At 36.7% G+C, this 12,145-nt stretch overlaps 1 protein-coding gene across 3 annotated transcripts in view; it reads right to left on the reverse strand.

Annotated features, from left to right (window-relative positions):
• rptor (regulatory associated protein of MTOR, complex 1) overlaps window positions 1–12,145 on the reverse strand; it is a 304,659-nt gene that overhangs the window by 50,825 nt on the left and 241,689 nt on the right. For all 3 annotated transcript variants that reach the window (XM_016281200.1, XM_016281199.1, XM_016281198.1), the window contains exons 15-21: window positions 11,405–11,479; window positions 11,099–11,164; window positions 10,177–10,368; window positions 7,984–8,124; window positions 2,970–3,090; window positions 2,554–2,694; window positions 2,248–2,403 (exon numbers count right to left, since the gene is read on the reverse strand). In XM_016281200.1, coding sequence (XP_016136686.1) covers window positions 2,248–2,403; window positions 2,554–2,694; window positions 2,970–3,090; window positions 7,984–8,124; window positions 10,177–10,368; window positions 11,099–11,164; window positions 11,405–11,479 — 892 coding nt within the window. The remainder of the gene's footprint in view (window positions 1–2,247; window positions 2,404–2,553; window positions 2,695–2,969; window positions 3,091–7,983; window positions 8,125–10,176; window positions 10,369–11,098; window positions 11,165–11,404; window positions 11,480–12,145) is intronic.

Below are 12,145 nucleotides of genomic sequence, written 5' to 3' on the forward strand. Positions count from 1 at the left end.
TGTCTCTCATCTTCCTCTTGACAATACCCCATAGATTCTCTATGGGGTTCAGGTCAGGTGAGTTTGCAGGCCAATCGAGCACAGTAACACCATGGTTATTGAACCAGCTTTTGGTGCTTTTGGCAGTGTGGGCAGGTGCCAAATCCTGCTGGAAAATTAAATCAGCATCTTCATAAAGCTTGTCAGCAGAAGGAAGCATGAATTGCTCTAAAATGTCCTGGTAGATGGCTACGTTGACTGTGGACTTCAGAAAACACAGTGGACCAACACCAGCAGATGACATGGCAGCCTAAATCATCACTGACTGTGGAAACTTCACACTGGACTTCAAGCAACATGGTTTCTGTGCCTCTCCACTCTTCCTCCAGACTCTGGGACCTTGATTTCCAAATGAAATGCAAAATTTACTTTCATCTGAAAAGAGGACTTTGGTCCACTGTGTTTTCTGAAGTCCACAGTCAACGCAGCCATCTACCAGGAAATTTTAGAGCACTTCATGCTTCCTTCTGCTGACAAGCTTTATGGAGATGCTGATTTCATTTTCCAGTAGGACTTGGCACCTGCCCACACTGCCAAAAGCACCAAAAGCTGGTTCAATGACCATGGTGTTACTGTGCTTGATTGGCCTGCAAACTCGCCTGACCTGAACCCCATAGAGAATATATGTGGTATTGTCAAGAGGAAGATGAGAGACACCAGACCCAACAATGCAGATGACCTGAAGGCCGCTATCAAAGCAACCTGGGCTTCCATACCACCTCAGCAGTGCCACAGGCTGATTGTCTCCATGCCACGCCGCACTGATGCAGTAATTCATGCAAAAGGAGGCCCAACCAAGTATTGAGTACATGTACAGTAAATGAACATACTTTCCAGAAGGCCAACAATTCACTAAAAATGTTCTAATTTGTTGAGATAGTGAATTGGTGGGTTTTTGTGAAATGTGAGCCAAAATCATCACAATTAAAAGAACCAAAGACTTAAACTACTTCAGTCTGTGTGCATTGAATTTATTTAATACACAAGTTTCACAGTTTGAGTTGAATTACTGAAATAAATGAACTTTTGCACGACATTCTAATTTATTGAGATGCACCTGTAATGTTATTTATGAAGTATTACAATCTGATTTTGTATTTCAAGGGGTTTCTGTATAATTGCGCAATTTTTTTTTCTCATTTCCTCCATTGTATTTGTGTAGGGTAAATATTTAAATTTGGGTATGTTAAATCAACAAAAATTTGCCCCTGAGCTTAAGGACAGACAACAAATTAAGGATGTGTGTGACATGTTGAAATGCATGCCATTTTATTAGTGGAATTATTGAATGTAAATTTCAAAAAATTGTATTTGTGATGAATATTAAGTAATGTGGCGATATAGATATTTAATACAGGTATCTGTGTATTGAACAGGCTACCACTTTTAATGCTCCTATGCAAAGTAAACCATCTTTTCTTTATTTTATGGTAAAATAACATGATTCAATTATATAAATAATACTGCACACCAGTTAAAAGTATAAAAATCTAAAACATAGTGTAGTACTGTATAGCATAGAGTAAAATGTAAGCACAGGCTCACAGTCTTGACATTTACTATGCTGCTTAAATAAGTACTAAGTTTGCTTCAGTGAATACAAATTATTTTAACTCGTGTATCTCTTAGATTATTTGCTGACTCGTCAAATCTAGCCCATTAACAATGCAAAGTTGACTGCTACTCATGAAAATTGATTAAATGGTGATTAAAGCACCAAAAAGAGGTCAAAACCTGCAAATGCATTTTGCTGATGTGAGGCGGCAGTACCTGCGGCTGTAAATAGTTCATTCTGGTTGAATATCATCTGTAAATAACAGATCTGCATCTGAAATTTTTACGTTTGGCAATGTGTGTGGGTGACACTAATAGTAAACATTTGAAGCATAGGTATGTCTTATTATGTTCACCTAAATGGATATCACTAACTACAATTAATTTGCCTCATTATACACTTGTTTTTGAAAGTGTGTTTCTTCTCTTCAGAGTACTTTACCAACCAAAAATCAGAACTCCAAAGATTCTCAAGAGGTCAAAAGTACTGATCTAAAGTAAAAATTATTTTAAATTAAAAACTGAACTACAAATACTGTTCATCTGTGTCTTGAGGCTAATGTCCTTAAAAAGGTATTTGGTCTATTCAGAGAGACATTTTCAAAGGAAGCTGATGGTCTTGTCTATGCTTGATGCTGAAAGAGAGAATCTTACCAATGAGAGAATTCAAGGAAGAGTATGAGCTGACTCTCCTCATCTTGTCGATGGTTTCAAAGGAGAGGAGGTATTCATCATTATCGGGACTGCCCAGAGTACTGCTGGCACTGCTGCTGGTGCTCAGGTTCCCTGGAGAGAATGCTGCTGGACCACCTAGATCACATATAATAAACATAAGCATTGTTAGGAATAGAGGTCGATAATATGACCAAAATCTTATAACACATTATAAGGAATTTTATTTTTTGCTTATGAAAGGGACCTATTAAAGTGCAATATGTCCCGCAGTCAAGTTTGACTCACCCTCCTCGTTGAGATTGAGATTCTGAAGACTCTTATTGAGGGTTCGAGCAGTTGTGGCAGCTCTTAGATTTGTATAGGAGTTCACTGAACGCAAACGAGGGACGGCGGGACTGTCCCTACCTGGAGTAACATTTCCTGTCTCTACACACACACACACACACACACACATACAAATCAAGGTAAGCAGCAGCTGAAACATCAGATAAACAGCGGACCATGACTATGGTTTGATATGTGGCATATATGGATGGATGGATGGATGGATAGATAGACAGACAGTACATTGTGCAGTATACATTACTTTAAGCAGCATGTTAGTATCCCGTTCAAAACATTTCACTTCATTCATAACTGTTGTTTAAACTATAAATCACTAAGACATGTATTGTGTATCTAAAACAGTTATAAATACCTACCTGTGGAATTTGCAGGTGAGGGTACAGCATAGTTTTTCTCTTCCTCCATGAACTGCAGAGCCACAGTACAGAAATTACTCTCATACTGCACCACTAGGTGACTAAGAGCAACAACCAGCTCCTAAACATGACAAAAACAGGTAAATAAAAGTCACTGAAAGTGTTATAACAGAAACACACTCAAATAAGTTGAAACTGTAGACTACTGTTTTGAATCCGTATTAGTTGCAAACTAAATAAGCTCATGACATTTTTATTTTGTCCAGGGACTTCAATCAAGCAATTGCCCCACCCTAAATTTTATGAGCATGTTAACTTCATTAGGTCATTCATGGACCTTTACACAAACAACAGCAATGAAAACAGGGTTGATGCAGCTACCCCAGGTTGGATTTATAAGACCACATCACTGCTATGGCAATTGCTGTATACAGGAAATTTACACTTCTCAAATGGACCAAAACTGTTCGAAAGCTGATTACTGCAGGCCAAAAGGAAAAAGCTTAGCTTTAAAGAGGCCATGAAATGGAGAATCAAAATGTTCTTGATATTTACACACAAAATAGGTTACTCTACTTATTCTTAAAACTAACTCCCTAGTGTTTCGGCCTTTGTTTTGGCCGCGGAAGCATGGTAGCGGGCTTTGTTTTGAACGCACTTCATTCCATGAAACGCTTATTCTTTCTTCTCATTTATTCAGGTAAATAATTGACCAACAAAAACATATTCAAATTAAGATACAAATTATACCAAACGAAACTCATTCGAAAAAAGGGATTTTACAAACAAAAACGTATGAAGTGGTCAAAAAATTATGTCTGACCCACTTCCTTTCTTCCGGCGTACTGCTGTCCAATTTACCACGTCCTTATGACGTTTACAATTTTCTTAATTAGCAAATTGAACTAAAAACACAAACAAATAATATTTAAACATAAATAATATAAAATAAAAATACTTTCTTAAATGGCTACAACACCTAGTTTAAAACATGAATTATTCTTTTCTACCCCTCTGAAATGCCCAGATTTTAAAGTCCTTTAATATGTCATTGTCGTATGTAATCAAGGAGGTGTGTTCTGGACAACTCATGTCTGTCCATCAATCATGGCTGGAGTTTATATTTAATAACATGCCTGAGCAACTGAAAGATTAAGTTTTTATCTGTTCTTCACATTTCACACCAGACTATTTTGTGAATTATAACATGTTTTTGTTTTTCACAACATGTATTCTAAGATACGGCAGTCTCTGAAAGTATGGCATTTTGTTCTCTGAGGCAACACAGCTAAACGACAAATTGTTTAACGCTATTAAGACACCAAGTGTATCATCACAGTGTGCAGCACAACTGTGAACCGGGTCCAGGTAGTCCGTCTCATTTTGTTATGCTGTGGGATGTAAGACATTTTTTGGATGAAATTCAAACAATGAAAGTGAAACTGAATTGTTTGAGTGTTGCTAATAAAATCAGCACATACTCGGCTGGATCAGAAATACTTGCTTTAGTTGAACATTTTTATTATGCGAGTTGAATATATTTTATTATAGTTTATGTTACCATTGCTATTATTAACCATTAACACAAAGGGTAGCTAGAGTTTTACTGGAGTTGTCTTTTAAGAAATTTGTTAACAGTAATTTGTATATAGATATTTGGTTACATTTACATTGCTTTGCATTGCAAATGGTTGCGTTGTTTCAATTTATTCTGACTCAGGATCTGACTCGGGCTCAAACATCTACATTATGGCTCTAACACAGTGATTGCCATCTCGAGTATCAAAACACAACATGCTGTAAAGAAGACGTGGATAAGGTGCAAAGAAGTTAGCCAATCACAGTACCACACCAGTGAGCGTTTACTTCTGTTTCTTCAACGGAAAAGGTAACAGTCCTTGAAATGGAACACATTGTTTTGTATGTGTGTTTACCACTGTGATTATGTGAGTGCCCCTAAAATACATTGATGAGCCAAAACATTATGACCACTCATAGGTGAAGTTAATATTGTTAATCATCTCCTAACAAGGTCACATGTGAAGGTCTGAGTAATTTATATGGTAAACGAACAATCAGTTTGTGTAGTCATTGTGTTGGTGCAGGAGAAATGGGAAGGACTTTGACTAGGGCCAAATTGTTGTGGCATCTCTGCATCTCTGGTCAGCATTTGTAAGAACCTACCAAAAGTGGTCCAAGGAGGGACAAACCACAAATTGGTGACAGTGTGTAGGATGTGCAAGGCTCATCGATGGCAGAAGAAGTTTAATGATGAGCCTGTGTAGATGCAGACTGATCAGAGTGTCCATGATAACACACAGCCGAAAGACCCTAGAATGGGCACAAGAGCAACAGAACTGGACCTTGGAGCAGTGGAAAAAGGTTGTCTGGACAGATGAGACCTGTTTTCTTTTACATCATGTTTACTTGGGGATGTAATGGCACCAGGATACACTGGAGGAAGATTACAAACTGTTCAAAGGACTGTGATGCTTTTGGCAATGTTCTGTTGGGAAACTCCTGTTTCCGGCCATTCATGTGGACATCAAATTTGACATGCCCCCTAGGTGTTGTCCTGATCTCCTAAATATGCTAATCTGATTTAGTATCTGTGGGATGTGCTGGACCAACCAATACAATCCATGGAGACTCAACCTCGCAACTTAAAGGCATTAATTTCTACTGGTAATGTCAGATATCACAGGACACCTTCAGCTGTCTTGCAAAGTCCATGACTTGGCAAGTCTGTGTTGTTTTGGCAGCACAAGGAGGACCAACAGCATATAAGACAGGTGGTCATAATGTTTTGGCTCATCGGTGTAGTTTTCCATGAAATTAAATTTGTCCCAAATTATTGTTAATATACATAACGACTTTACCCTAGGCTGAAAGATAGTGTATTGTGCATTTTTCAGCAAAATGTTTGTCTTTCTGTGGCTTGAATAAAGTCTGTATGCTTCATATAGACAGCTATAATAAGCTTCTTGTCTGGTGTGTGAGGCCTTAAGACAGTACACATGCAAGCACAGCAAAAGCTCACTGTGGAGGGCATACTCCTCTGATGCTGACATTAAATCTGTAAATAAAGTAGCTCTTTGGTATCAGAAAGGCAAAGTGAAGCTATATACAGATATATACTCTTCACCAACACCAAAGGCACAAAGTGCATGTGGCAGGGCATACTGCAATTACTGACTACAAGACTTCCCGTACAAGACACTCCTGGAAAGAAGTCTGCTGGTACTCCTGGTTACCAGGTTCTCTGTCTGTCCAAGGCAGACGAACTTTATTAGATTCCTAGTCAGATGCTCAGGGACAGTGCAGTCCAACTCACAAATGTACCCATCTTCAACATTCCCCTGAACCAGGCAACTTTCTCGGTACTCTTTAAGGTGAGGACCATCACGTGTGCATAAGAAGAAAATAACATCCGGCCCTAGTGACTATTGTCCCATGGCACTTACACATATCCTTATAAAACTCTTTAAGAGGATTTTCAAAGACCATGTCAAGTTTCCCTCCATATTCAACCCCTTATAGTTTATAGAAGATGCCCTTGGCCTGTTTTTTCTTACCTGGAAAACAAGGACCCCTATTTAAGAACGCTGTTCACTGATCTGGCCTTGATCACCTTTCAGTGAAAACAGGACTATAACAGTGTATACAATATGGACTATATAAAAGAGAAACTACAGCTGATTTCGATTGCCTGCAAAACCCTTTTTCTTTTATGTTCCACAGAAGAAAGTAAGTCATACAGTTTAGGAACAACATGAGGGTAAGACATTTTCATTTTTGGGTGAATTTTTCCTTTAAGACATACTGACTGTTTATGTGAAAACTCGCCAGAATGGACATTATGGCAATTCTGTTCAGGTGCAATACATAGCAAAAGAGAGCTCAATTTGGCACTCACAGAAGATTGTACCTGGAGACTTAAAATTACCTTCATAATATCTCCCCCCATCTTCATCACCTTCTACAGGGTCACCAACAGCTGAATTACTGGTATGGGAACTCTAAAGCTACCCACCAATTTTAAATCCCTTCAGCAGACAGTAAAGACAGCTGAAAAAATGACTGGAACCTCTGTCCCAACAATACAAGACCTCTAGCATCTACAAGGCCATCAGCAGTGTCAGGGACTCCTTGTTTTGCAAGCAATGTTGAATAGAAAAGAAGATACTGGTCATTCAGCTCAGGTCATCCAGATAAGAGCTTTTTCCCCCAAGATGTAATACTCTCTTGTCCTCTGCTCTTGAGAGGCTGACATCACATCAGTAATGTTGTACTGGTGTTGTAATGTCCCACAATGTTATGTGTATTATGTCCCACAATGTTATTGTACACTGTCTGTCCAGCATCACTGTTACTGTATACGAGTACCCTTACGAAAATTTTTACTACAAAAAAAATAAATAAATAAAAATAAAAAAATTGGTTACTATAGTTAAACCATGGTAACCACAAATTAGCCTTGGTGTTGCTACACTAACCATAGTTTAACCAAGATATTTGTAGTAAAATTGTGGTTATACAAATGATAATCAATATGCCGAAAAAAAAAAAGATGGTTACTACAAGTTCACTATAATAAAACCTTGGCTAATTTTCGTAAGGGAATAAACGCCTACATTTAATTTTCAGTACTAAATTTGGTTCTGTGATGATTATTTTGTTGAACTATATTTCTTTAATTAACTACTTGGGAGAATGAGCCTCCAAAATATTCACTTTCTAACTTTTCAAAGTTTATGGTTATAGCGCCACTTAAGGGTAAAAGGCAGCAAATACACATTCCTAATTTTGCCGCCTCGGGAAAGGTGGCGGTAACAGTATTATTCTGGTTGAGAACCATCTGTATGTATAATTTACGTCGAGTTTACAGTCTTAAATTTCCAAAATAGTTTTATGTAAAATGTGAACCAGATTTTTAAGATACCAGAAATTTAAGATAATGAAGTTGATGATGACGAAGAAAAAAAAAACCTTAATGATATTCCAATAAACTTGCCTTTCTCACGATGGGACTTCCATCATTAATGAGTTGTGCTAGCATCATGGCCACATTATGATCAATGGTGGTAGAATGATCGGTTCTCTCAGCAGAATTCCCCACAAATGTACCCAAAGCAAACACAGCTGCACACCTCACCTGCCAATGAGACCAACACAAAGCATAAATGTACCACACAACAGCCTTGGTCAGAGTTATGGCGAGAAAGTAGCACTGTTTTTGACCACATATAAAGGTAATAATTTTGAGGTACATATCCTGGTCAGGAATAGACTTGGGTGTACACAGAACAGAAAAACAGAGAAAACGAGAAATCTATTTAAGGTTTGTAATGCATTATTAGCAGGTTGGTAACACTTTATAATAACTTTCATCAATAAATCATTAACAAGCATTATATAATGCTTAACCGATCATTAGTTAATATATATTCAAATAGCTAGAAATGTGAGATAATGTGCTTGTTAATGTTTACTGAAACTTATTAAACATTACCTAATGATTAACAGATCATTATTTCATGTTAATTAAAATGCTTACGAATGCCATTAAACTTTCACTTCATATGATCATGCTCTTCTTGAAAATCTACAAATGATTTTAACAGATATTATACAATGATTTAAAAGATTTTGATACAGTGTGATAAGGGTAAGTTCAATTTGATTACTATAAGGGAACACGGATCAATCAGTTTATATTACATTGTTTTGATAAAGTATTTTATTGAAAAATAGGTTAGTTTTCTCCTGTTGATGTATGATTCAAGGAATATCCTGTTTAATGATATACAGTAGTATACTAATATAAGTGTTGAGGCAATAAAAACATGTTTACATTACATTAAATTACAATTTATGTAAATTACATTACATTAAATTACAACTTTTTTACAAAAAAGTGTGTTATGTCTTTAGCAAGCATTTAGCTAAACTTACCTAAACACCCTTTACACAAACGTTACAGCAGCTAAAATCCAATACCCATAAAAGTACTAGATGATTAGTAAACGTTTACAAATTATGAATAGTTTAAACTTTAGATTGGGTACTGCAAAAACATGAATAAATGATTAATAAAAGATTTGTAAAGATGTGTAAATAGGTAAATTCAGATAATTCGGGACACTTTTTGCTATTGAGATGACTGATCAAAAAGTTACTAATACTTAGTAAACATTTATAAACATTTACAAATGATGAATAGTTTCCTTTTTAGATTTTAGGTACTGTAAAAACGTGAACAAATAATTAATAAATGATTTGTTCAGATATGTAAATAGTAGAAGTCTACACAACAAACACAGACCAAATATATGACCTTTATAGACTGTGATTATGAGTTAGTGAAAGATATAACATGAATAGTTTGTGAAGTGCTTGATTACCAATTAAGCATTTTTTTTTGTACATGTAAAATAAGAGCATTAGGTAATATGTGAACTGAAGTTTGATCACATTTAACAGCAATCAAAAGCACATTAACAAATAAGCTTGTAATCATTGTATAATTTATTTTTAAATCATTTGCAGGTTTTTAAAAATTACATGATCGTATGAATTGAAAGTTTAATGCCATTTGTAAGCATTTCATGTGTGCATTAAATAATGATCTGTTAATTCATTGATCATTAGGTAATGTTTGATGAGTACATTAGTAAACATGAATAAGTATATGAATAAGTACATTAACATAGTTCTAGCTATGTGAATAAATGTTAACTAATGATCTGTTAAGCATTATATATTGTTTGTTAAGGATTTATTAATGAAAGTTATTATAAAGTGTTAAGCCCCGTTCACACCAAGAACGATAACTATAAAGATAACAATATTAGCATCCACACCAGCGAACGATATCGTCTGTTTATTCTAAGGGCACATGCGTCTGCCGCTTTAAATTCTTGAGCTCGTTACAGCAGGATGGATTCGGATTGGCTGTCAGTGTTTTATCGTTCATCAGCTGGAAAAAAATTGTTTTGAAAGGGATCACAACGATATCGCTCCTCTTTATCGTTATCGTTATAGTTGTGGTGTGAACTATGCTATTCTTTAATATTGAGAAGGATTTTTAGAACTATATCTTTATCGTTATCTTTATAGTTATCCTGCTTGGTGTGAACGGGCCTTTACCCTTGAAAATCTAAAATTTGTAAGATCTACAAGAATTAGACTAGCCAACTTTCAGAACCTCTGGTATAGGATCAGACAGGAGACTGTAGAGCTTCTCATGGGCACTATCTCGAACTCCACACCAGCGTGCAGAATCAAAGTTCTGCCAGATTCGGCCCAAACAGATTGCCACCCACTGCCTCAGAAGAGGATGAGGGTCATTGAGCTGCTCCAGACAGATTGCAATCAGGTTACCCTGCAGACAAGCCTCCTGATGAAAAGAAAGGACAATTTCTTCTTTTTTTTGAAGAAGTTGTTCTGAGAAGATATATTTGTTATATATAACCTTGCAAAATAATAATAGGCTATTCAAAGGATCCTATTATATTCATATTTACTTTTCAAGTTTGTTTGTAAACCTTAGTTTAACAACTGTCATTACAGACAAGGTAAGCTCACACTACATAACTTTTGGCTGGATTTTGCTGTTACAGACAGGTTTTCAAGGTCTGCGACAAAACCCCCAGAGTGCGGCCAAATCGGTGCTTATTTTGGTTTGCTGATGCTCGTTAGGTATGAGCAGGTCAGCGATGTGATCTGAGCCTGTCCCGAGCAGTCAACTTGTTTCAAATTACTGCCACATGATCTTGTTGTGTGATTTCAATGTAACTACAAAGTGGAACTAATCCAGCCAATCACAGTGCAGATTGTATAAAGAAAAATCTTGTAATAACTTGCATGAATTTCTCTGTGAATTTATGTGAGAAAACATTTTCTTTTTCACTGCTGGTCGGGACTGCCTCTTGACCAAATGTCTTGTCATTTGTACACCTCGTCAGTGTTGTGTTATGTATTATGCACACAGCTATTACAAGATGATAACAGGTGACAGAAACCTTGTGGAGTGTGAGCACCGCAGCAGTTCAGGTAGTCTTACAGTCCTGTAGTGTGAGCTTGCCTTTAGTGTTTTTAATCTTTTATTTCTTTCATCTGTCTTATACCTGTCCTGTGTTGTAGTTGTTGACAATGACAGCAAGGATGAAGACTGCCATGGTTCGATGCTCAGCCTGGATAAAGAATCAAGAGTCAACAACTAAAAAACAATATCCATGACTTCATTTAATTAACAGTGTCTATCCATTTTCACTGTCCATCCATGATTTGATTGGTCAAAAGTACACAAAATTTCAATGAAAAAACAAAGAATAGTCTGAACTCGACAAATATGGCACAGCAGATTAAATAAACAAAACAAATTTTGTTTTGAAAAAGTTGAAAATGATTCAGTGCCATCCTAAGATACTCACAGGCATGTACGGGTCAGCCAGCACCGACAGGAAGTACTTGTGTCCATTGTCTTTTACAAGATCAGCTTGGCATGACTACAGAAAAAAGAAAAAAGAGCAGGAGGGAGAGTAGGCGAGTGTAAAAGAAGGAATTGAAGAAGTGACAAAAACGTTACAAAACACCATCCTGAATGCTGACAACAGTTTCTTCCAATCTTGCTATCTGATATAAACCTCTTACATCTGAGTTTTCTCTGAGTCAGAGTTGTAAAACACTTACATACTCCCCTGATGTAAACTGAACTACAGCACGTGAGACACATTGCTGATACCAAAAACACAATAACTGTGCCTGGAATGACCAGAAAGAGAGAGATGGAGAAAAGCTATTTGTCCCATCTCAAACAGAATGTGTGTTGGAGGATAGTGTGGGCAAGACAGAAAGGGCAAGTTGTGCTATAGCCTGCTTGTGCTCTCCATTTCATCTGGTGATTTTTTAAGTGCCATGTGCAATTGAGAACTCACCAATTACACATACTGACCACTCTATACGATCTAAACAGTTCTGTGAATATCTGAACAGTATGGGGTTAGTAAGATTTTTTTTCTTCAAGAAATTAAATCTTTTAATGAACAAGGACACATTAAATTGATTAAAAGTGACAATAAATACTTTTACATTGTCACACACACACACACACACACACACACACACACACACACACACACACACACACACACACACACACACACACACACACA

Source organism: Sinocyclocheilus grahami, unplaced genomic scaffold (assembly GCF_001515645.1).
Source record: "Sinocyclocheilus grahami isolate Dianchi unplaced genomic scaffold, SAMN03320097.WGS_v1.1 scaffold148.1, whole genome shotgun sequence".
Classification (NCBI taxonomy): domain Eukaryota; kingdom Metazoa; phylum Chordata; class Actinopteri; order Cypriniformes; family Cyprinidae; genus Sinocyclocheilus; species Sinocyclocheilus grahami.